Source organism: Zingiber officinale, chromosome 11A, assembly GCF_018446385.1.
Source record: "Zingiber officinale cultivar Zhangliang chromosome 11A, Zo_v1.1, whole genome shotgun sequence".
Lineage (NCBI taxonomy): Eukaryota > Viridiplantae > Streptophyta > Magnoliopsida > Zingiberales > Zingiberaceae > Zingiber > Zingiber officinale.
Window position 1 is genome coordinate 85,993,879 of NC_056006.1, and position 24,087 is coordinate 86,017,965.

Sequence of the window (24,087 nt, forward strand, 5' to 3'; positions counted from 1 at the left end):
GACTTCGGAAGTCTATATATGGACTAAAGCAAGCGTCAAGACAATAGAACATAAGATTTAATGAAGTAATATTATCTTATGGTTTCGAAATGATCAATGAGGATCATTGTGTTTACCTAAGAAAGGAAAAAAGGAAAACTTGTCATTTTATCATTATATGTTGATGATATGCTAATAGCTGGAAGTGACATAAAGAGTGTGATAGAAGTCAAAAGTTGGCTTTCATCACAATTTGACATAATAGATATGGGAGAAGCAGAGTATATCTTAGGAGTGAAGATCGTTAGAGACCGATCAAAGAGGTTTTTGGGTTTGTCTCAAGAAGCTTATATCACTAAGATACTACAACACTTCAATATGTCAGATTGCAACATTGAACAGATGCCTATTGCGAAAGGTACTGTCTTGAGCAAAAGTATGTATCCCAAGACTCCTGAGGAAATAGCCGAAATGAAGAAGAAACCATATGTCAGTGCTATTGGTAGTTTGATGTACACTATGTTGTGTACTCGTCCCGATATAAGCTATGTTGTTGGCTTAGTTAGTCGTTTACAGTCAAACCCAGGATCGAGACACTGAAAGCGATGAAGAGGATATTCAGATATCTTAAAGGAACAGCTGATTATTGCCTCTGTTTCCAAGGATCAGATATGAGCCTAAGTGGCTACTCAGATGCAGATTGGGCAGGGGACCTTGATGACAGAAAAACCACATCTGGCTATATCTTCTTGCTGAATGATGGCGCCATCTCATGGAACAGCAAGAAGCAGGTTTGTGTAGCCTTGTCGACAATGGAAGCTGAGTATATGGCTTGTGCAGCGACTGTGCAAGAGGCTGTCTGGCTAAGAAGGTTCGTGAAGCATTTGAGGATTGCTGAGGATAGTGGGAGTCTTGTTACTGTGTACTGTGACAGTCAAGCTACGATAGCTTTTTTCAAGGATCCCAAATACCACAGCAAAGGCAAGCATATAGAAATTAAATATAATTTTGTAAGGGATATTGTTGACAAGAAAAAGATTATTCTTGAGTACATCCCTACACGGAATATGCTTGCTGATCCTTTTACTAAGCCATTGACTAAAGAGTCATTTCATGGGCATATGAAGTCTTTGGGACTTTGGAGAATGTAACAATTGTAAAGACATTTTGATAAATGAAAAATTCCATGATCTATTCAGTGTATATGTCTTAGTTACATTCGAATAAAAGTCTCAATAAGCATGTTGGCAGATTGGGATTGATCCACTCACATGGGCAATCATCTCTATTTGTTAAGTACGAATAGAGGTAAGACCGTTGCTTATGGGACAACTTATGTAGCTGTGAATAGAGACATACCCATAAGTTAAGGTCGCCTTGATATTTGTGTCAAGATGAGATCATTTGTGTAATGATTGGAGTAAATGCACCCACCATTTACTGAATCTACTTGAAGCCAGATTAGAATTCATATGATGAATTCAGGATTAGACATTGGGAATGTCTAGATCGAAATCTGTACGATGTTAAATTTGGGAAAAACATGCACTCTTTTTAGTAAAGAAAATAACATCGTAGCATGTGATTCATACCACATGTGCTATGGCGACAAGAAGGGTAGTAGGAGAATGGATCCCTGCTTCTCTACTATGTGAGACCCTTGAGATTATCAGTTAATCTCAATTTTACCATAAGTGACTATTTAGCTGTCTACTTGAAGTTCTGATCAGTGTCTGCTACTTTAGCATGTTTCCTATTGGCTATGGATGATTCGGTCTATGGAGCATAACTAGGAAAGCGACTGATTAGAATGAATGGATTCTAGCTAAAAAGGAAGATTAAGATTGATTTACATCTGTGACATTTATTCACTGGTACTAGTTACATTTTTAGTTCAGTACATAAAATGTAATTGTGAATAATTTGTTTGATTTGAGATATTGAACATGCTCTTGACATATGGTCAATATGAGGGATTGGAGATGTTCATGATAATGTAAATAATTTAATCTGGGGTAAAAGCAAGCCATTTATGTCTTTGATTCGTTCTATGGACATTTATGTCTCTGATTTGTTCTGTGGAGCAGCTAAGTAAGGTGTGACAATCTTCTTAGCAATTGAATGCTCACTGTGCTTGCTGTCGCACGAACCATTTTCCCTAATGTATGGAATGGATGTTCTTATTTGGTCTTTGTGACTAAATTTTGCTCTGGTCTTCGTGACTTGATCTCCATAAAGTCTTCGTGACTTATTTGGTCTTTGTGACTAAATTTTGCTCTGGTCTTCGCGACTTGATCCTCATAAAGTCTACGTGACTTATTTAGTCTTTGTGACTAATTTCGCTCTGGTCTTCGTGACATGATCATCTTGTAATCTATGTGACTGACATGGTCTATATGACCATATGGATTCACTTGGACGAGTGGGAGATGTTGGGCGTTTGAGAGTTACGGGAGACGAAGGGTTTCCCTTCGTTACTCTCCTTTTGCTGCAAACGCCAAGGAGACGAAGGGGCGCCCTTTCCCCTTCGTCTTCCTTAGCCTTCTTATAAGAGGCGTCCAAGTGCAGATCTAAAAGGAGAGCTTCTGGCGAAGGTGATCAGGGAGCACCGAGGAGATCATAAAGGGAGAGATCGTGTGAGAGCAAAGGGAGAGCATTCGGCTGGGATTTGGCTCGTGAACTTTGAAGTGCTTTCCGGTTGCTCCGTGATCGTGCTTCCGACAGCGGTAACCTCTTCGTCGACCGCTCGCGTCTTCAACAGCACTTCGGGAAATCACTGTGAGTTTATAATTACCGCATTGCTTTGTTTTATCTTTGCTTAGTTTAGATTTTGTTTCATGCTCTCAAAACTACCAACAGAAAGAACCAAACTAATTCAGAAATTCAATTCAGTTTATTTAAAAATTCATTTTTTTTAAAATAATATTGATTATTTCAGTTAATTATTCAATTTCAACTATAATTTTTAAATCAATTAGACTAATTTTTTTATTAAACAATATTTTTTTAATAAATATTAAATATTTTCATTTTTGTTATTAAACTGATTCAATTTTTATTAAAAAAATCTAAATATTTTATAAAAAAAACAATTAATTCATTGTTTGAATTAATCAATTTTTTTATCCATTTGATTTGTTCAATTTCAATATTATAAAACAATCAATACGATTGCCAGAACAAAATTTTAATTAATTTGATTTTAACAAATTCAATTTTCATCTTTGTCTTAAGTTGATATCCTCAGTCGCAAACCTTATTCAATGATTGGCTAGATATTCCCATCTCTGTTGATTATTGTCTGAGACTTGATTATCTCAATCATATAAGAATGAAAAGTTAAAACATGTTTTTCTCCAAAATTCTCCATGGTATCTGCACAATCTACGCTAGTTAAAGGCGTCATTTCAATAACCCTGATTAACAAACAATGTCTTCAGCACTCACATGGTGTTACTTCTGTCTCAGAAGATTAGATACCATAATTTAACATATTTTAGCAGAAACTGCAGTAGTTGGACTATCAATCCACTTAACCAACACGGACAACTCGCCAGATTCAACATCGCGAAGCCTCAACCGTGCGTCCAGTACGATCTCTCCATTTACACATTTGATAAAGCTGTCCGACAAGAGGCAGTTATCGGAATCAGGTGTCACTTTTCTTAGCTTGGTCTCTCCTGTGGTGAGCTTCAGTGCTCGTTTCAGCTTTGAAGAAGAGGCCAGCGGCCGAAGATCAAGGAAGGTATGACCCATCTTGTCATCGAACTTAAATCTGTCCCAATCGAAAACTTCCTGAGAGAAGCATGATGAGTCGAATTGAGTCAGTGCTAGAAAACAGACTTTCACAAGACATTTCTAAAAGAAAATGATAAGAACAAATTGAGTAAATCTGTCTCCTCTATCTCTAATCTTGTGAGCCACATAGCAAACTCTAAAGTTCGTATCTCAACCAAATGGGAGGGGTATCAATCCAAATGCCAAAACCTTTACCATGTTCAGAAAGACTTTCGATGGCTTCTCTTGCATGGTAATTAGTTTTGTCATAGAATCGTTTTTTTTTTTTTGGAATAATTAGTAAAAACATTCTTAAGATAACATGTTGATCACAATGCAGATTAGAGATTGTTTGTGCAGAGACTATATAAGTCAGAGATAACTAAGAGCTGCATGTTGATGATCATGCAAGTCATGTTCTTTTCAACTGTACAATGGTCTGTCAAATGCAAAATAACATTGATTGTTTGTGGAATCTAGACTAAGTGTATCAAGTTGGGATTATCACCTAATATTCTTGACTTCATTGCAGATAGAGGTCAATTCAAAGATCAATGCTCATTATTTTATCTGAGCTTGGGTTTGTTTACGACGAGTTCTGAATTGGTCAAATCGCACCAATTAAGACAAAATAAATGAATTAAACTAGACAGAAGTAAGTCAACTATGAAGTATTCCAACTAGTACAAGTTTCCAGATTCTAATGCATCAAGTTGGGCATCGCGTTGTTTGACTAGCATATCGTCTAATATCCCTTGACCTCATTGCAGATAGAATTAAATGACCATTCTTTTGTCTGAGCTTGCAACATGTTGGTTGGTTTATAGCAAGGAAAGACCGGAATTGGTCAATATCATACCAACCAAGGCACAAGAAATGAATTTAAATAAGCAGTAGGGAGTCAACTATGAAGCAATCAAGCCAAGTGGTACTAGCCGCAATCCAAATTCAGCAAATATTTAATGTAGCATATCCTACTTACCAATCTTAAAACATCAACTGGCTCTTTTACACGGAATGTCAACTCTTCATTCCAAACAGGATTAAGGCAGCATTTAATAACCTTTGTCTTTGCAGTCTGAAGAACATATTAAAGGTATTACTCATAGGAAGAACAGCTAATAGAAATGTTTCTTAAACCAAAACATTATGCAAACCAGGGTTTCATTTAGAAGAGAATCATTAGATAATGAGAAAGATCAAGATCGACTACAAGCTTGAGGATTAAAAAAATATCTTTTTTAGGGTTTTCATATAATATGCACCCTTCACAGTATCATAAACTGCAAGTTTTGAGGATTCAGGAAGATTAAAGTTGATGGTTCTACACAATGAACCAAGAAAAAGCCAAAGAAGCTTTTGTCAAGTGATGTATAGCTAAAATGGTGGCCAAAAAAGCCTAGAAAGAGAGAGAAGAACACGCTTGACTTGCCTGTTTCCCTAACTTCGCCACGACATAAGGATCGCTGCTTTTGAAATCCCTGATCGCCAGATCATTTCCTTCAACAATGATCACCTTGAGAAATCCAGCACCTTGCTCCATGGTTTCCCTCATCTGAGATAGATCCGACGAAGAGCTGACCACGCATAACAATCGACCATAGTAAATGCCAAACGAACGGCGATTCTCTATCAACTCAACTCTCACATATAAATCCTTGCAGAAAGCCACATTCAGCAAAACCCCCAAATAATCCCAAGAGACAAAAAAAAAGTGAACGGAGAAGAATCTAGAAATTAAGCAAAATCTGTTTTTCTTTTCTTTTCTTTTCTCACTTGGATCGTTCGCGTAAAGAAACTTATTTTGCCCCAAAAATGTACGAGTTGTAGAAGAAAACTCCATTCGACGAGCAAAAATCAGCGATAAAATCCTCAAAATTCCATGAAATTCGTCCTAAACAAGCGAACTCCAGCTCCGGACTCAACGATCGGCGTGTAATATAAACTTCAACGAGCGAAAGAAGAGGAAAACTACTACCTCGAGTGTCGAGGAGGGAGGAGCGAAAGAAGGAGCGCCGAGGAAAGCGAGTGGCGATCGATCGGGCGATGGCTGCTTGGATTATTATGGCTGGAGCTCGCCGCGTTTAATTGGAAAACCCTGGCAGCCGCGGAGGACGCGGTCGAGCGTGCGACCCACCGGAGGGAGCATGGTCCATGGCTTCTTCTCACGCATTAACCTCGTGCTCCAAAAGACGGCAGTCAGGTGCTACCTCATCACTCACCAGGCGGGTCCCACGCATCGAACCTTCATGACTTGGACTAATCACGGCTGGGTGATCTGGCAGGGCGACGATCGGGAAGCGCGTTTGGCTGGTGGACAGATTTCGTCGGTGGTGTGCCTGTCGAAGGTCTCTGTTTTTTTTTTTTTTTGCTTCGAGATCACGTGCAGTTGATTTCTAATGCAAATCACGTTTATTCCGTCAGTCCGACTTTACAGTGGAAACGGTAGGAGGATTAAAAGTTCTAAAATTATCATTACCTACTCCTTGTCTCTAACTTACGGGTCAATTATTACAGTATATCAATCAACTATAAATTTATTCCTCCATTGGGAATAATTTTAGTCCTAAATCTAAATTAGGTTCAATTATTATTTTTATTAAATTGATATTTAAAAGTATAAATATAATTAAAAGAATTAGACGAATATATATATATAGTAAAAGATAATTTTTTCGTCTCAGCGTCCTCGTCAACCCGTCTCTAGGTCAATATGAAAAAGATAAATTATGGATGACTACTAAATATTAGTATAGATGATCAAGACATAGGGGAAGGCATATTCAGAAGTGTTGAGTTTGGACTCCAAAATCTCATGTCGCAATATCTCATTCCTCAACCACCGTTCCGTCCCTAGGGGACAATTAGACGAACACACATGATCTCATTCCATATTGTTCTGAGCTTTCTAGGTTCATCCGTCGATTTCGATCAAAATCGACTTCTGAACCCAGAGAACTCGAAATGATATGAAATCATATCCTATGTGTTCGTCTAATTCCCTCCAAAAAGACACTATATTGAGAGTAGTGATTTTTTTAATACGAATGTGTTTAAAAAATTTTATTCGTATTAAAAAAATTACTGCTCTCAATACAGTATATCAAATTGATGTGTGATGACATGAATATAATTAGGAGAACTAGACGAACATATAAAATCTGGTTCCATGTGTTTCTGAACTCTTTAGTTCCAATAAGTCAATTTTGGCCAAAACTAATCAAAATCGATTAATAGAGCTAGAGAGCTTGAAACTAGATTCTATGTATTTGTCTAATTCTTCTGATTATATTCATGTGCTCAATATATTAATTTGACATACTATATTGAAAGTAGTGTTTTTTTAATATGAATGTATTAAAAAAAGTTGATCTATGTTTAAAAAATAACTACTCTCGATGTATTATGTCAAATTGATATTTAAAGGCATGAATATAATCAAGAAAACTAGATAAATATATAAGATCAAATTTAATATCATTTCGTGTAACAATCCAAATTTTCTCATTTTGAGTTCTAAAAGTACTTAAAAATATTTAGAAATGCTTTAGAAAAATTCTAGAGATTTTTAGAAATTTTTAGAGTACTTTTATGTAATTTTTGGAGTTCGTTTGATATTTTTACCAAAAGAAACAAGTTGCAAAAAATAAAAAAAATTAGCCGAGATTCAAACCTGCAACCTCCGGCCGAACCAAGCCATAAGCAAATCTGGCTGACCAAGTGGTCAAGCAGGCGGTTCTATTTATGTTGGATTTATCTGTTTAGAAAAGGTAGCGAATTTATTTAAGATAGTTAACAGAATATTGGATTATAAAAAGGATAAGTTGATGTTGGATTTGTCTGTTTAGAAAAGGTAGCGAATTTATTTAAAGAGTTAACAGAAATATTAAGTTATAAAAAGGGATAAGTTGATGCTCTGTTTTCCCGTGACTTAAACCATTGTCTCCTTCTCTTCTACGTATGATGGCGGAGCTCGGGTAGAAAACGAAAGGGAGTTAGGGCATCATCTCCGGCGGCCGGCCAAGGTCCTAGAAGCCCTTTTTGTTCGGTTGTGAGTCCAAGAAGCAAGGTAAGTGCTTCTCACTTGCAGTAGGAGTAGTTTCAGACCTTTGTGCTTCTTGAATTTGAAGCATAAGAAGCGCTTATAGTGCAGATTTTTAATTAAGCCTATAGTGCATATTTTAATTAAGCTTATGATGCAGATTTTTATGTAGAGCTTATATTGCAGATTTTAATTAAGCGCTTATAGTGCATATTTTTAATTAAGCCTATAGTGCAGATTTTAATTAAGCTTATAATGCAGATTTTTATGTAGAGCTTATATTGCAGATTTTAATTAAGCTTTTAGTGCAGATTTTTAATTAAGCCTATAGTGCAGATTTTAATTAAGATTATAATGCAAATTTTTATATAAGCTTATAGTGCAGATTTTAATTAAGCCTATAGTGTAGATTTTAATTAAACTTATAGTGCAGATTTTTAATTAAGCTTATAGTGCAGATTTTAATTAAGTTTATAGGTGCAGATTTTAATTAAGCCTATAGTGCTGATTTCAATCAAGCTTATAGTGCAGATTTTTATGTAAGCTTATAGTGCAGATTTTAATTAAGCTTGTAGTGCAGATTTCTTAGAGCTTAAAATGCAGATTTCTTTAAAGCCGATTTCTTTAGAGCTTGTAATGCAGATTTCTTAAGAGCTTATGGTGCAGATTTCTTTAAAGTTTATAGTGCAGATTTTTGGTGGAACTTGTAGTGCAGATTTTTGGTGGAACTTGTAGTGCAGATTTTTTGTAGAACTTATAATGCAGTTTTTAAAGAAAAAGATTATAGTGCAGTTTGGTTAAGTATTATAGTGCAGAATTTATGTTTGCATAGTATGAAGAAATAGTGTATCATAGAATGCAGAATCTTGATTAGAATAGTATGCAAAATTTTGATTAGCATAGTATGCAGATTTTTGTTTATGCATTTCAAAGTTAGAATTTGTTTAAACATTTCAGTTTTTAAAAAAACATTCTTTTATTAGAGGTATTAACAAGTATAAGAAAGATAAAGAAAAGAAAGAAAAAGGCCAAGGCCTTAAGTAGATTCCAAAGTCAAGACTTTAGGGATTTTGTCACACAAGGTGCTCGTTAAAATGCCGAGGCATTATATATTAGAAGTATTAAAAGATAACAAGTATTTTACTTTTATCAGTGGCACTGTGTTGGACTCTCAGTTGTCCTTGGGTTGAGCTCCCATAGTCGTCCCTAGGTTTAGATAACCTAGTAGTAACGGCACGGCCGACGGTCGACGGTCGACGACCCGAGGGTCGCCAAATGGGTCGGGTTGTTACAATAGTAAACCTTACTAGATTCGGGACTAGCTACCTTGGGTCTTGTTAGGGATGCGCGCATAGCAAGTACAGTTGTCGGGCCCAAGAAGAAAGTTGATTATTATTTTGAAATATTAAAGTATAAGTTTTCAAACAAAAGAAATAAGCTTCACATAAGTTTAAAATTCAGCAAGTTTAGCTTTCTTATATACTGACATGTTGTTTAGATTTGCTTACATGTTTAGTATTTCAGTATGCTATGTTTCGTTTGCTATTAGATGAGCATTCAGTTTCTAGATTTCTTTCAGCTTACATGCATACTCGAGTTTTGTGAGTTAGATAGCGTTTACTAAGCAATTTTGCTTATAGATGCATTTCCTCTTACTGCAGATAAAGGAAAGGAAAAGCTATAGTAAAGGAAGGCGACAAGGGGGTGCGGATGGATGTGTGATGCCTGGACTATAGAAGCCTTGGGATTTAGCATAAGAATTTATTAACAAAGAATTGAGTAGAATGTATTAGATGAGTCATTTAGTCTTCCGCTGCTAGTTAATTGTATGTTTTGAGTTCTCCGAGAGTTTTAGGAATTACTATCAACATGTGTGCAATGTTAGTTAAGTAAAGTTAGTAGTCCAGTAGCGCTCCGCCCTCATAGTCCAGTAGTAAGGAGGGTGGGGTGTTACATTTCGAGTTCTCAAGGTCCATTAAAATGAATTAAACAATTAAAATAATTATTCAAGATTTAATTTCTATTTTATGAGTTTGAGTTAATTCAATCTTGGCTTTAGATTTGTTTATTCAGATGTTATTAAGTTTTAAATTCAAATTTATTTGATAATGTAAATTTTTTTATATTTTTAAACTGATTTAATTTACTATCAAATTTGACAATGTAAATTTATTTATTCATATCAATTTAAAATTTATTTATTTATTATATTGAGAAAATTTTATTGATGAACATAACGTAAAAATTATATTTATAAATATTATTCACAAACAATTCATAATTTATATTCATGAACAATATTAAACACATAATAGTTTAAACTTATTCTTTAAATATTATTAAACTTATTCATTTAATTTATATTCATGAACAAAATTAAACACATAAACATTCAAACTTATTCATTTAATTCAAAAAGTTATAATTATTCAAATTTATTCATGTTATTTCCTTTTCAAACAAACATAAATAAATTCTTTTCAAATTTATTCAATTCTCCTAGGACCCTAGAAAAGGGAAATGAAACTTCCGACAATACTTGGATTTTTGCTAATCTGTGGAACAAAATTCGTTGAGACTTACAAGACTGCCTGCCATTCATTCATCTCAAAGGTCACATTACCTTTGGAAACACCTTCTGTTCTTAGATGTCAATGAAGAGCAATACTAACACTAAAATTTGAAAAAGCAGGCCACAGGTAGACTTGTTGAAAGAAAATATAATTTGAATCAGCTCTATAAATATATCCAACAAGTCTTTTCCATAAATATAAGAAAAGATAAAATCTTATTTCACATTAACCTCTAGAAATAAAACTTTCAAAAGTTATTGGAGATCTATGTGATCTCCAGCAATCCTGCCATTTATTGTGAGGTGTTATCAAAATTTTCATTGCTTGAACGGGCGTGCTCATTCTCAAGCTTAGCTCGGTGTATGACTAGGAATTCATGCTGTTCACGATCAACTTGGCGCATCTGCTGCTTATTTTGCTCACATAAATCAATCAGTTGGATGATCCCCAATTTTCCTGGTAAATCGGCAGGGACTAACATTCAACCTCATCAAACTTAGACCTTGCCTGAGTTTCTATAATGGATTCAGTTGCACAAAGAAGCAACGCCCCTGCCATGCACCACCAAAGGCAAAGAGATGGACCTGCTCGACCGGAGATGAAGTCATGTTTGTATGCAACGAACATTAAAGTGGAGAGTTGGAAGGGAACTGCCGCATTAGTTGAAGAAAAAAGTAGAATCCAGAACATCTCTCAGGTTGAAATCACCCCGCTCGGGCAACGGTGGGAAATTTAATGTCGGGAAGGATTGCTGAAAGCTCTCCAGTAACTGCAAAGAAGCACCATCTGGCATGTCAACAGTTTGAACTCAAAAGGGAGAGGATTAAGCAATCGGCATTAATAAAAAGAAACCAACAAAGTGATCAAAAAATTTGTGAGTTTGAAGTTTAAAACAATTGGTCATTCGAGTGTTTGATGCTTGACAGTACCGACAGCGGCACCCAGGCAAAACTGCTACATTAAAGCTATTCTGACGTTAGTATAAAGGCATATAGAAATAGGTCTTACATTTTCCAATATTGGCTTCTGATAGAGTTCCACAAACTTTTCACGAAGAATTACATTCATCTGGTCGACATTGCATGCATGTGTCCAGTACGAATCATGGACTCCTGCAACATAATGAAAAGGATGTATAATCAGTGACTTCATGCTACAGTAGAAAAGAAGTGTATTATTTAATTATGTAAAGTTATCATCCATAACAAAAGAATGCACCTGCAAAATTTAATCCTGCTCTTCTGCAGGCAACTGCAGTCATCATCATGTGAGAACCATCAAGAGAGTGAACAAAGTTAGGGGGAAATGCTGTTTTTTGCCGTTTCGCCATGACCTATAGGAGCAACAGGCAGGTTCAAAAGTTAACCATCTAAAATCTTGATCACGGATCAAAGAAGAAGATTATGCTAAGACTTCAGCTACAGGAAAAAGAAAAAGGGAAAAGGAATAGAACACTATAGAAGCAGACCTTGTCAGTCTCCACTTTCAAGGTCAATATCTGAAGAGATGTTTTAACCTGCACAACATTGTTAATATATATGGAAGACTAGTAAATACCCAACAAAGAAAAACAAAGTGGAATCTTGGATCAATGGCTTCAAATATGACTTACACAATACTGTCCTAATGCACGATATGGCTGAACTACAGGAAGTCCAAGAGGAGTAGTCCACCTCACTGTATGGTTTTCTGAAGCAATAATCTGTAGGACAAGATAACTCAGTTCATTACCTAGTTTTTAGCACTTAATGATATAGTGAACTTAAGTGGATGTTCTTAATATGAAAAAGCATCTGAATAATCATCAGTGTTAATTATCAGAAGCTAACACCTAATATTATATCAACTTATAGGAAATTTAAGCATTCAAGGAAACACAATATTCTGATGAAATTCATTCAGAAAATGCAAAAAGCTATGTAAATTCAATGAATATGTGAAATTTATTTCTGTCTCGATATATTTTTGAAATTTTAATAGATAAAATGGTGAACTGGATTACTATCATAAGCAATGTGGATAACTAATCTCACCACCACACTTCATGTTTAACAGCATTTTCAACATTTCTTTCCAGAAGGAGGTCTTAATCAGTTACTATACTAGATTTTTAATTTCATCTTACAATCTTTGCAGCGTCCATGATTAATTAACCGATTACAAACCTTTGCGCAGTCACCAAGCCAGCTCATAATTCTATGTGCTGCTTCAAAGATCTCCCCTAATGCAGTCAACGTTGTCTGTACAAATGATAATAGACTCTCAGATAAACAAAAAGCATTCAACTAAACCTAAAGCATTCAACGGAAAGAAAAAACTGAGAAAAGGATTACTTCTTACTTTGGCAGCATAACAAGAACAAATATATAGCTCATTATCATCAGCAATAACACCGCGTTCTTTCAATCTTTTTTTAATTTGCTCTCGAGCTCCAACATAAGTTACACCATAAACAGATGTCATGACAGTTTGCTTCACTAATTTTCTGTCGACCTTAATAAAAAACAAAGAAAAAGCAATTACGAAGGAGCAATCAAAATTTAATGCATGGTTAACAAGAAAGTAAGCCCCCATTTCCACATGGACTTGCAAACATGGCATCCACAGCATTAGAAAGAAATATCAATCCAAATTAGAATCAACGATCTATAGGTGAACAACCAAAGGTGTTCTTGCTGCAAAATTCAAACTAGAACCAGCTAAGTATTAGTACGATGCAGCCCGGGTAATGCACAAACCTGAGCAGCTAATAGTTTTGCCCTTAAAGCATCTGGGTTTTTAGCAGGATCTTCTTGTGCATCTCTTTGCATGATTTCATGAACCCTGCATTATATAAATGATCTCTTTCATCACTCCAAAAAGCTAACCAAAACCAATTTCAATTAGATAATATCCTTGAAGACTTTCCAGTCAAAGGGGTAGTGGTAAAATTTAATAAGTTCAAACAGCAGCTTGTGGAATTTGTAATTAATTAGTAGTTTTCAGAGATGCAAAGAAATCAAAATAAGCTTCAAATATGTGAATCATCTTACTAACTAATTCAGCTCAAAGATCCAAACAATTCCTAAATTCTAGAACTGCATAAATTTTGCTGCTGCAGGCAACCCTTTCTGTGTGCAGTGCACACAGGTCAGAAGAAAATAGGTGAAGTTGCTGATACAGCATAAATTTCCCTTAGGAAAGTGTGCTTATGTTATCCAACTAACAGAACCAATTAAGGAAAAACAAAAAAGTAGAAAAATATGGTGGCTGGATACATGCTTAAACCATTTCAACACAGGTGGGGATAATCATGCATATCAACAGAGAAGAATGGTTCTTATGTCCATACCAAGGTGTCAGAATGCTTATGTGCATTATTGTGTCTCGACCCTCTGCATATCAATTAGGCAGGATAGTGGTGCATATGTGTTCAGTATTAAAAAATTATTAAATAAATCTTTATATGATAAATATTGACTAGCACATAGCCAGTAAAGTATAATTATCAACATCCAATTCATATTTCCATGTTTCCACATGGAAAAATATGCATGTCAATCAACTAATGGAAAACCCATATCAATCAATATTAATCAACAATGTATTACCACCATGGTTTGCAAAATCACAATCCAGATTGTAGGATCAAGCACTAAATCGATCCAAGATCGATTGGGATCGGATTTTGTAGTGGGATCGGAGCGGATCGCTGGGATTGTACAGAATCGGTGGGATTGGTACAATTCTATAATCCTACGATTCTACACTTTATGAGGCCATAACTTGTGACTTGGATTGAATCATACGACACATAATATATTAAATCGAAGCTCGTTCAAATATCTACATTTATTACCGGGTGTAACACATAACCTCCCAGAGTCCCAGTCTTAGGCCCAAAAAGCATTGTTGAAAGCTTTTTTAGAGTTTCCTAACAATTTTTGTCATTGTATTAGGGTTATTTTCATCTTTTGCATCGTTAGGGTTTGAGACTGTTTAAAACATGTGTTTACTTGATGTTCAGCAGTTTTGATCATCACGAATATTTTCTTTCATTCCTTTCCTAAAATTACGAGTTTTGGATGTCTATTTCCTGGTGTTCGAATCAACGAAATCAACATCCAATCCTACTATCATAACTGATCCGATCCTACTGATCCAATCCTGACTCCAAATCGAGCCTATGTAGGATCACGATCCTACAAACTATGATTACCACCACCACCATCAAGTCTGTACCACCATTTGGGGTCAGTTATATGAATCTATCTCCTTGCTTGATTTACTACCTATGCTGAAAATTTCTATATGATTTCTCAATGTTCACTTTGTTGCTATTATGCAATGACATTCTATAGCATTCCTACTAGCTATTTCCCTAGGTAATATCCTTGTTATCTAGTCTTCAAAATTTACACAAAATGAGTATTTAGTGTGTCAAGATATTAGGTTGCTACTAGACATGCTCCACAACTGAACTTGATCTTTTTTTTTTTTTTTTTGAAATTTATCACTCATTGAGGATTTGTTGTTTGTTTTATCTCTGTTTTAATTATTTAAGTGTTTCTCTTAGTAGTTGGTTGGTTGCCTTATTTATGTTTTAATCTTCTCAGTATTTACCTGAATACCCCTTTAGATTGAATAAATGTACTTGATTGTGTTACACTTCCTTTCATATGCTCAATACCGGTAATTAGCTTTAGATCGCGTCGTGTAAATGTGATGCATTGTCACCCAGATCAACATGAGGATAGCAACGGAATTGTCATGACAACAAATGGATTCCATCCCACTGGTCAGATGCCATTTGAGCTGTGACAATGTTCCATTCTACACAACTCCATTACCAAATTCTAATCCTTAGATCTAACCACTAGATTGAACATTGTTCTTTGACTGAACAATCACAATTGTTTCAGTTCCATTGGTCTGAGTTATGGACATCTTATTGAGCTACTGCCTTCTAATGGCCATTACAAAAATGCTAATAAGACATTCTAACAGCTAGTACCACAGAAACATCTGCAGATTATACAGCATTGAGTACCTTAGAACATAGAAGAGAAATGTTTAAGGCTATGTTTGCTTGTATGGGAAGTCAGGAGGAGAGAGAACCTCACAAAATTACATATGGAACTTAATCATTATGTACATCTTCTGTACCACTTTCCCTCATCCCCCTCAGACCTTCCATCCATGTAAACTAACCATAAATTGCTTGGCTTCTAAATATTCAGACATGCCCAGATAAAATTTATCAATCAAACCTAATATTGCCCAAGCCTCAAGTATTGATATCAAATTGATAACACATTATTGAATAAATTTTAAAGAACAAAAGAAATATCAACATCAGGATAAGTAAAAAAGCAACACTCATAAAATCAACTTCAGTCGCAAAAAAATCAACCCTGAAGAAAATAATGAAGCAATGAAAATGGAAATCAATGACTTGACATGATTGTAAACATAGCAGCAAGAAAATGACATGATGCGGTTGTATGATTCATGATGATTAAGGAAATAAAGTGGTCTATTAATTTCTTATGAACATATACATTTATAAAATATCAGTTTTGACGAAAGATATCCATGGAGGTTTGACGAAAGAACTCACGAAACCAAATGTTGGTTATCTTATTAGAATAAGACTAGTACAATGAGACAAGATAAATGAATCAAAGACAATAAAACAAGCTATTGAAGCATAATAATGTACCTAGCAGCTATCCCTGAGTAAACATCTGCAGGCTTGTCTCCATCAACTAAGTTTACCGCAATAGCCCCCAACTAAATTAAATTTGAACTTGAGTTAATTTTTAGAAAAATAAAATTAAAAATAATGCTACATTATATAAAAAGAAAAGAATCAGACAGCATAGACAATCATCACCAAGATAGACACGGGTTGCATAACAATGACAAGAGTTGCTAACAAGGTTTGGCAAATCAATATTAGCATCCGAATTGGATGGGCAAAAACCTAAGTCTCAAATATATTAAGTGGTATTGGTGAATATGTGACACAATTTTGATTAGCTTTTCTTTTGTTGAAGGAGAGCCTTGGAGCAATGGTAAAGTTGTTGCTTTGTGACCAAAAAGGTCACGGGTTCGAATCCTGGAAACAGCCTCTTGCAAAAAGCAGGGTAAGGCTGTGTACAATGGATCCTTCCCTGGGACCCCGCATAGCGGGAGCTTCGAATCTTGGAAACAACCTCTTACAAAAAGCATGGTAAGGCTGTGTATAATGAATCCTTCCCCAGAACCCTGCATAGCGGGAGCTTCGTGCACTGGGTTGCCCTTTTTATATGCATCTCTTATTATTAACTTGTATTTTGATTGAATACCATTGTTATAAGCAACAGACTCTGAATCTAAGAGAAGTGTTTATTTGAATTTCCTTGATATATATCCAGTTCTTGTCGTTTCAATATAAGTCAAATTGAACCTAAACAAAATCAAAGACTCATTTTGGTTCCAAATCATTTTGGAATGGTTTCAGCTTTACCATTCTGCCAGGCGAGCGAAACCGGCACAGAGGCGTCCCAATCTCGGATGTGTCGCAGGCAACGGCAAAGGAGTCGCGTGTTAGCTAGAGCCCTAGAGCCAATCATTTGATGATTGTATTTTGGACTTGTTGTATCATATTCTATATAAATAAAGGCATTTGGTCTTTGGTTATTATACTTACTTGTATTGGTGCCAAATAAACTAAGTATAATAACGTCCTTGAGTAGAAGGTTCTTAACTATATCAATCGGTTAGCTGAACCGATAGTGAGATGATATACGGAACACTACTCTTAATCATTCCTAGTCGAGTATTAACATTCAGGAACAATGTTAATGCAATAAGACTAGCATGTAGGTCAACTCGATAACTTGATCTCACAAGTCATGGATATAGAGATATCAAGTTGACACATGGGTATGCATTAGAGAATGTATACTGAATGACCTGCCATGAGAAAGTATCATGGATCGTTATATGAGTGTCATATACTTTCTCATGTGGCTATTAGTATGACTACTAGTCCTTAGACCTGAAGTCACCATGGATCCCTACATAAGGAGTTATGTACTTTGGTTTCGTCAAACGTCACCCGTAACTGGGTGGACTATAAAGGCGATTACTGGGTATGTAACGAATTATGCAGAGGGATGTGAGTGATGTAGATGGGATCTATCCCTCCTATATGACGGGAGAGACATCGGTATTCTTGATAGAGTGAGACCACGAAGTGCATGGCCATGCCCAAATGAGTCAATATAGGATATTGAGCTCATTTGATTTAGTGACTCTACTTGGAGTTCAAGATTTAGATTGATCAGAGGATGACACGGTCTATGTCTCACATTGATCAATCTAGATGTCTAGGATAGAAAGACACTTGTCATATTTTGTGAGGAGTCACAAGGTGATGTCGGATCTCGACATTCTTGTAACTTGGGTAGTAATGATGTATTGCTAGATACCGCTCATTACTTATGCTTCTAAATGAGTTTAGGGGCATTGCCAACGTTACAAGAACCTATTGGGTCACACACAAAGAACAAGTGGATGGAGATTAGGTTCATAGGATGAACCAATTGAATTAGGTTCATATGATGCACCAAGGATTGGATTCGAAATTAGACTAATTGAGTTAGACTCAATTAGATTCAATTGTTGAATAAGTCTAATTTAAATTTGATTCATTGAGTCAATTTGTATTAATGAATTGAGATTCATTAAATTCAAATTGGCTTGAATCAAAGGTTGGATTTAACTCAACAAGGAAGAAAATTTGGTCAATTTTGACTTGACCAAAAAGGGAAGTTGAAACATCAAGTTTGACTTGATGAATTGCCACTTCATGGAGGATGACTCATCCTACATGGCAGCCACATCATCACCACCTCATGAGGTGTGCCACCTCATGGAGGTTACACCTCCCATTCCATTTAATGTGGCCGACCACATTAAATGGGGAGGTTACAATGGTGTGGCCGGCCACACTAATGCAAAATGAGTTTTGGTTTTGTGGCAATTGATGTGTGCATTCATTCCATCTTCTTCCTTGGTCTTTCCTCTTGGTTTGCTGCTGTTGCCGTGAGCTTTCAAGGGAGGAGAAGGTGGTTGAGTGAATTCCAAGAGTAAAGGGTGAAGTGAAGGTCACAAAGGAGGGTACCTAGAGGATTATGTGAGATCCCTTTTTCCTTCTCTCCTTTCTCCCCTTTTAAATCCTACCCGAGAGCCCTAGAAAGTGCTAGCACACTTGGGTGCTCTCTTCTCCATCCTTGAGTGTTAGAGAACACCTATTGTTCATGTGGATATCGCTAGAGAGTTGTCTACGTTGACAACTTCGAGATCCGGCGTACCGTTGGACGAGCGGGATTTGCGAGGGCACGCTTCAAAGGTATAAGGTTTTCCCTTATGTAGATCTACTGTAGATCAGCGTTTAAACTCGTACTCGTGTTTTCGAAATTTTTCTTCGCACGAGATCCAATGGCTAGGGTGATTCGGGGTTTCCGCGACGCGAAAAAGCGATTTTCGCGGCCGAAAAACCCAACATCGCGGGATGCCTCCTGCGGTGCCAGAAGCACCCCCACCCACCCCCGCCCCCGCGGGAGCATTTCTTTTCCCGATCAAAATTAAATTTTCTATTTAATTAATTTAAACAATTTCTATATGTGATATTTCAAATAGACTTTTATAAACCCTAATTAAATTATCCTAATAAAATATATTTAAAATTAAAATAAATTTTATTAATTAATATTCTGGAAATTTGTTTTTAATTTTTTTAAATTTCATTCAAAAATTTAAAAATTATAATAATTATGATTTATATTCTAATTTATATATATTTTATTATTTTGTATTATTTTAAATTTCATTTAAAATTTTTTAAAAATTCTAATAAATTAGATTTATATTCTGGTAATTTTTTATTATTTTGTATTTTTTTACTATTTAAAATATATTATTTAATTAATAATTAATTAAATGAATAAGTAGTTAATTTATATACTTATTATTATAGATACATCAATTTTTTTTAAAAAAAATTATATTTAAATATTTTTTCTAACAATATTAAGTTGTTCAATAATTGAAAATTTATACAAAATCAATATACAACTTATTTTTATATACACCATAAACATATTTATCGTATAATTACTATATATAAATAAAAAAAATATTGAAACCGTATAAGTACAGCACAATACCAAAACCATATTGTTCCGATCTAGGACCGAAATTTCAGCACGAGTCAAAATTTTAAACCTTGATTGGAACCAAAATATTTAGAATTCCTTTCAAATTTCCCAACCAACTAGAAGATAGAATTGTGCCCAACCCTATGAGCAAATAGGCTTAATGATTCAAAATTAACCGAATTTAACCAATTTTCAACTAATTCATACTTTCCACTAAAAAGTAGATGGAATATAACACATTTCTAGCCAAGATACTAAAAGAAGACAATTTCAAGTGGTACGTTGTCTGACCCACTGCAAGGGGCCTAGACATTAGGTGGGAGCCTAGCGAAGTCCTAGGCAATCAACATTAAAATAATATTTTAAAATCAAGAAGGGTAGATAAACAAATGACATATACAGATATATACACCAACAAGCTCCCACCTATTAAATAAACTTTCCCTTTTTAGTACTTTTGGGCGTATTAATATCAATGTGTTTCATGCAATGGTTGGTCCAAAGTTGTAAATATATTAGTGTGTGAATCCACAAGATAACAATACTTATGATACATAACACCATAGATTGATATATAGCACAACCAGAAAAAAAAAATATGGTGTGATTAGGTAATTATGGTTTTGTTCAAGTGAACCAATTAAATAACTAAACCATTTTTTAAATAAGCCACCAGGAATGTGTGCCATCTAAGCAGGCCATATAGACTGTTTGCGTCACCAAGGCAGAAAAACTTTTTGGAACAACTTCCTAAAAGGACTGCTTAAACAATGAGAAAAGTGGTCTCCTTCCATTTCAACCTAGATGATGGCCTAAACCGCCATTAACACAGTGAGGACCAATTAGATAACAAAAACCATTTTTTTTAAGAACCCACCTAGATTGCATGCCATCTAAGCAGGCCATATAGACTGTCTGGGTCACCAAGGCAGAATGCTTTTTGGAACAATTTCCTAAATAGGCCACCTAAGCAATGAGCAAAGTGGTCTCTTTCCATTTCAACCTAGGTGGTTGCCTAAACCACTTTTAAAACAGTGTTTTTAGCTATTTTCTTTTAATCTCCTTTTCCCACTCAGCTGTTGAACTTTCAAAAAAACATGCTTTCTTGGAAAAAGTTGAATCTCCCTTTCAATAACTATCTTGTAAAAATGATCCATATCAATATCAGCAACTTTTGGCAACCACGGCAGCTAGTGAGGTTGAAGAGCTAGTTGGTGGGTAATGGTTTGCAGGCCATGGTTTAATAGTTTCATATTGCAAAGTGAGAAATTGAAACAAGGGGCATGATTTGGACTGATTAGTTGTGAAAGAAAGATCTAGTCTCTCTCCCTTCTTTATGTTAATCATAAAAGTACCAGAATTGGGGTATTGAAATTATCCCACACAAATGGAGTTATTGATCTATTTTCTCTTTCATGCAATTTTTATTATCAAAGTAATGAAGAAACTGAGAATTATATTCAAAAGAAATGGACAAGGTATTATTCAGTGATCTAGGCTTGAACCACGGCATCACAAGTTTGGGATACCAAAAGAGATAAACTCTCTCAAGCAGAACCAAACATCAAGTACATGTGTCCTGAAATAGAATTTACATTTGAACTATTCAAATACACTATACAACAGCTAACTGAACATTGAAGATGCAAACAAAATTTAACACATGATGAAAATAAGGCTTCCAATTTTAATAAGTGTTTTTTTGTAAGCATAACAAAAAATCTCAGCAGAAATATATAAAAATTATCAAAAGATCTATTCTAGCACTTTGATTCTGGCTTGATAAAAAAATAGTTTAATCACAAATCCAATACAGGAATAGAATTGTAATTGATAAATTGAGAGTCTACCTTATCTCTTCCTAAAGCGGCATAGTGTTGAAGTCCATTACATGATCCATCCTGAAAAAAGAATTCTTTCAGTCACTAATTATTTGATTGTACAGAATACCCACTTTTAGTAACAAAATAAAGTTAAAGCCAAAGAGATTATTCACACGATTACCAATAGCATAGTTAGATGGAATAACAAAATTGTCCAAAAAAAGAAAAACACATTACAAAACTCTAAGATATTCTCAACTTCCATGCACAAATAAGTATATTTTCACAAACAAAATATCAGCACACGACTATTAACATTGGAGGATTTATTGGCCTTATTTCCCTCCAAATGGTCGTAACTAATTCCAAAATAAGTTACTCAGTCACTATGTTTTGTAGAACTCAAAATGTTCCTATCAATTGATTCCACCATGGTTTAAAGTGTCGTGCTGAGACAGTCGAAACGGACGAAACATCTCGTTCCGCTCGACGACCGGCACCGGCACGACCCCGGCACCAGACCCACGACAGCTGCGACGTGTTGTGTGACCCCATGCCCCACACCATACCCACGGCAGTTGCAACGTATTGCGCAACCTCGTGGTCACAGCGAAGGCCTTGGTCGACCTCACAACAACAGCAGAGGGATCGCATAACCCTTTCCCTGCCGCCACGGAGACGTTGTGTGACCCTATGACTGCTGAAGAGGGGTCGCACGACCACTGTGGTCGCCCCGGAGGAGTTCCGCGATCCCTGTGACCATGGCTGAGGGGTCGCGCAACTCTGCAGCACCGCCGAAGTAGCGCAAGCTCATGAGTGGTGTTGGATTTCGGATTTTTTTAATTAAACTTAGGTTAATTATTTTAATCAACTCTTAATTATAGTGAAGATAATCTAAATAGATTTTATTAAACCCTCATAAAATTTTTATTTATTTATTATCTATTTTTATATCTTTTCCTTTTTTTAAAGATTATTTTTTATATACTTTATTTTTTAATATTTATGTTAAATATTTTATTTTTTAATTAATATATTTTATATTTAAAAAATACCAAAACTATATTGGCACAATACGATACGGTACTGAAACTATATCGTTTCGGTCCAAGACCGAAACCTCGACAAGGGTTGAAATTTTAAACCTGGGATTCCACCAAACTATTTAAATCTCTCTCCTTTAAAAAGTGAATCAAAAGTATCTCAGCATTTGCCTCTATCGTCCACTCAAGGAAGAGCAAAATTTGTCTGAAAAACTGGAGCATTATCTTTGCATTTACTCCATACAAATCATGCTTTGTTAAATATAGAGTGGTGAGTGGTCTACCAATTGCAATTTGTTTGACACCAAGTAACTGTCCATCAGACAATGTTGGCCGCCGAAATTCGCAAGTCCATATTAAATCATCTTTTTCCTTGTGATATCAGGGATGACAAGAATGGTTGGAGCAGGAAATCAATTCCTTTCATACTTAAAGTATCCATACGCCTCTTCCCTCCAATTCATCTTTTCTTTTATGTTTTATGCTTTATATATTTTTATTCTTTCTTTTATTCCCTTCCAACCAAGGAAAAGAATGTCATTCCATGCCAAGCAGCACAGACGATTTTTACTGTTCCGTCGCCCGGCCGAAACCGGCACCCGACACGCTATGATTTCGGCTCGTGATACACGCACATCCGTAACAGCACGTGCGTTGTCGCAATAGATTAATCGAGCGACAGAAGGAATCAAATTGATTCTTTAAGTACCCCGGAGTAGTTTTGATATGGTCAACTAAGTTCAGTTAAATCATGTTGTATTTGATCCTTGTGCCTAAGTGTACAGGAGCTTAGGAACACAAGAAGTCGAGCGAAAGACGCAGCTGACAAGAAGGATGGCACGGGAAGGGAGTCGACGGGCTTGGTGCATCCGAAAAACGAGGTGCTACGGAATAATACACCGGTGGATGAGAAGAACGTGCGCGACGTCCAAGAGACGAGAAGCCGGGGAGGAAATCTGCGTTGGCGCAGCAGGGCCGGTAAGAGGGCGCAGCGTCGGTTAAAAAAAAATAAAACCTTTCTCTGTTTTTCCAACTAAGATTAGTAGCACTATCACAATAATTATAAACTCAAATGAACAACTAATACAATTAAAAGAGGCTAACAGGTTTAACTTGGTTACAACCTAGGTGGTTGTTAATCCAAGGCGGTTGCAAAACTCCACTAGAAATATCTCCTTCGTGTAGGCGGAGAAGCCTCTTACAATCTATGAAAAGCTCAGAAAAGACTAGGAAATTGATTACAACAATTGTTCTAAATTTCCTAGGTTCAAGGATCTTTTTATATCCCCTAAAAAATCTCATCCGAAGCTTGAGAACGCCTCCAAAGGGCTTGGAAGGCGCCTCAAGCGTAGTGGATAAAATTTTATCCACTACGAACGGCTAGTTTGACTGGCCGAAGGCGCCTTCCATACTCATGGAGGGCGCCCTCTATAAGCATGGAGGGCGCCCTCCATAAGCATGGAGGGCGCGGGCACCTTCCGCCTGAAGGTGGCAGAGGCGCGCCTCGAAGGCGCCTTCTATTCCCATAGAAGGCGCCTTTAGCAGCCTTTACAGCCTCTCTCTGCTCCGTTGCTGCTCCGATCGTCTGGGTGATTGCGGCCAACCGAAATAGGGCTCACCCGAACCCAATTTCCGGCCTTCTCCTCAAGCAGACTTTCGCTC

At 36.0% G+C, this 24,087-nt stretch overlaps 2 protein-coding genes across 3 annotated transcripts in view; both read right to left on the reverse strand.

The window, feature by feature from the left end:
* Window positions 1-3,369: 3,369 nt before the first annotated feature.
* Window positions 3,370-5,920, reverse strand: LOC122032164 (protein C2-DOMAIN ABA-RELATED 11-like). Of its 2 annotated transcripts, none has more exons than XM_042591426.1 (4): window positions 5,735-5,920; window positions 5,189-5,311; window positions 4,739-4,834; window positions 3,370-3,774 (listed from the first exon to the last, which is right to left on the reverse strand). In XM_042591426.1, exons 2-4 carry the CDS (start codon window positions 5,309-5,311, stop codon window positions 3,466-3,468), a joined length of 528 nt encoding a protein of 175 aa, XP_042447360.1. In that variant the 5' UTR covers window positions 5,735-5,920; the 3' UTR covers window positions 3,370-3,465. The 2 variants fall into 2 exon arrangements, with proteins under 2 accessions (XP_042447360.1, XP_042447359.1); XM_042591425.1 differs by having other exon boundaries at window positions 5,189-5,333; window positions 5,735-5,917.
* Window positions 5,921-10,503: 4,583 nt separating this feature from the next.
* Window positions 10,504-24,087, reverse strand: part of LOC122031132 (DNA-directed RNA polymerase 1B, mitochondrial-like) — a 28,976-nt gene continuing 15,392 nt past the window's right edge. Inside the window, exons 10-19 of the mRNA XM_042590213.1 lie at window positions 21,410-21,460; window positions 16,073-16,143; window positions 13,110-13,194; window positions 12,712-12,864; window positions 12,537-12,611; window positions 11,984-12,073; window positions 11,840-11,887; window positions 11,590-11,704; window positions 11,380-11,483; window positions 10,504-11,140 (exon numbers count right to left, since the gene is read on the reverse strand). Of these exons, the coding sequence (XP_042446147.1) occupies window positions 11,030-11,140; window positions 11,380-11,483; window positions 11,590-11,704; window positions 11,840-11,887; window positions 11,984-12,073; window positions 12,537-12,611; window positions 12,712-12,864; window positions 13,110-13,194; window positions 16,073-16,143; window positions 21,410-21,460 (903 nt within the window). The 3' untranslated portion in view covers window positions 10,504-11,029. The remainder of the gene's footprint in view (window positions 11,141-11,379; window positions 11,484-11,589; window positions 11,705-11,839; window positions 11,888-11,983; window positions 12,074-12,536; window positions 12,612-12,711; window positions 12,865-13,109; window positions 13,195-16,072; window positions 16,144-21,409; window positions 21,461-24,087) is intronic.

Bases quoted from the DNA above. Each gene is read 5' to 3' on its own strand.
- LOC122032164 (XM_042591426.1), bottom strand. From the start codon at position 5,311: ATGAGGGAAACCATGGAGCAAGGTGCTGGATTTCTCAAGGTGATCATT. The intron at 4,835-5,188 runs GCAAGTCAAGCG...TATGTTCTTCAG, and splicing joins TGGCGAAGTTAGGGAAACAG to ACTGCAAAGACAAAGGTTAT. The intron at 3,775-4,738 runs GTAAGTAGGATA...TGCTTCTCTCAG, and splicing joins CAGTTGATGTTTTAAGATTG to GAAGTTTTCGATTGGGACAG.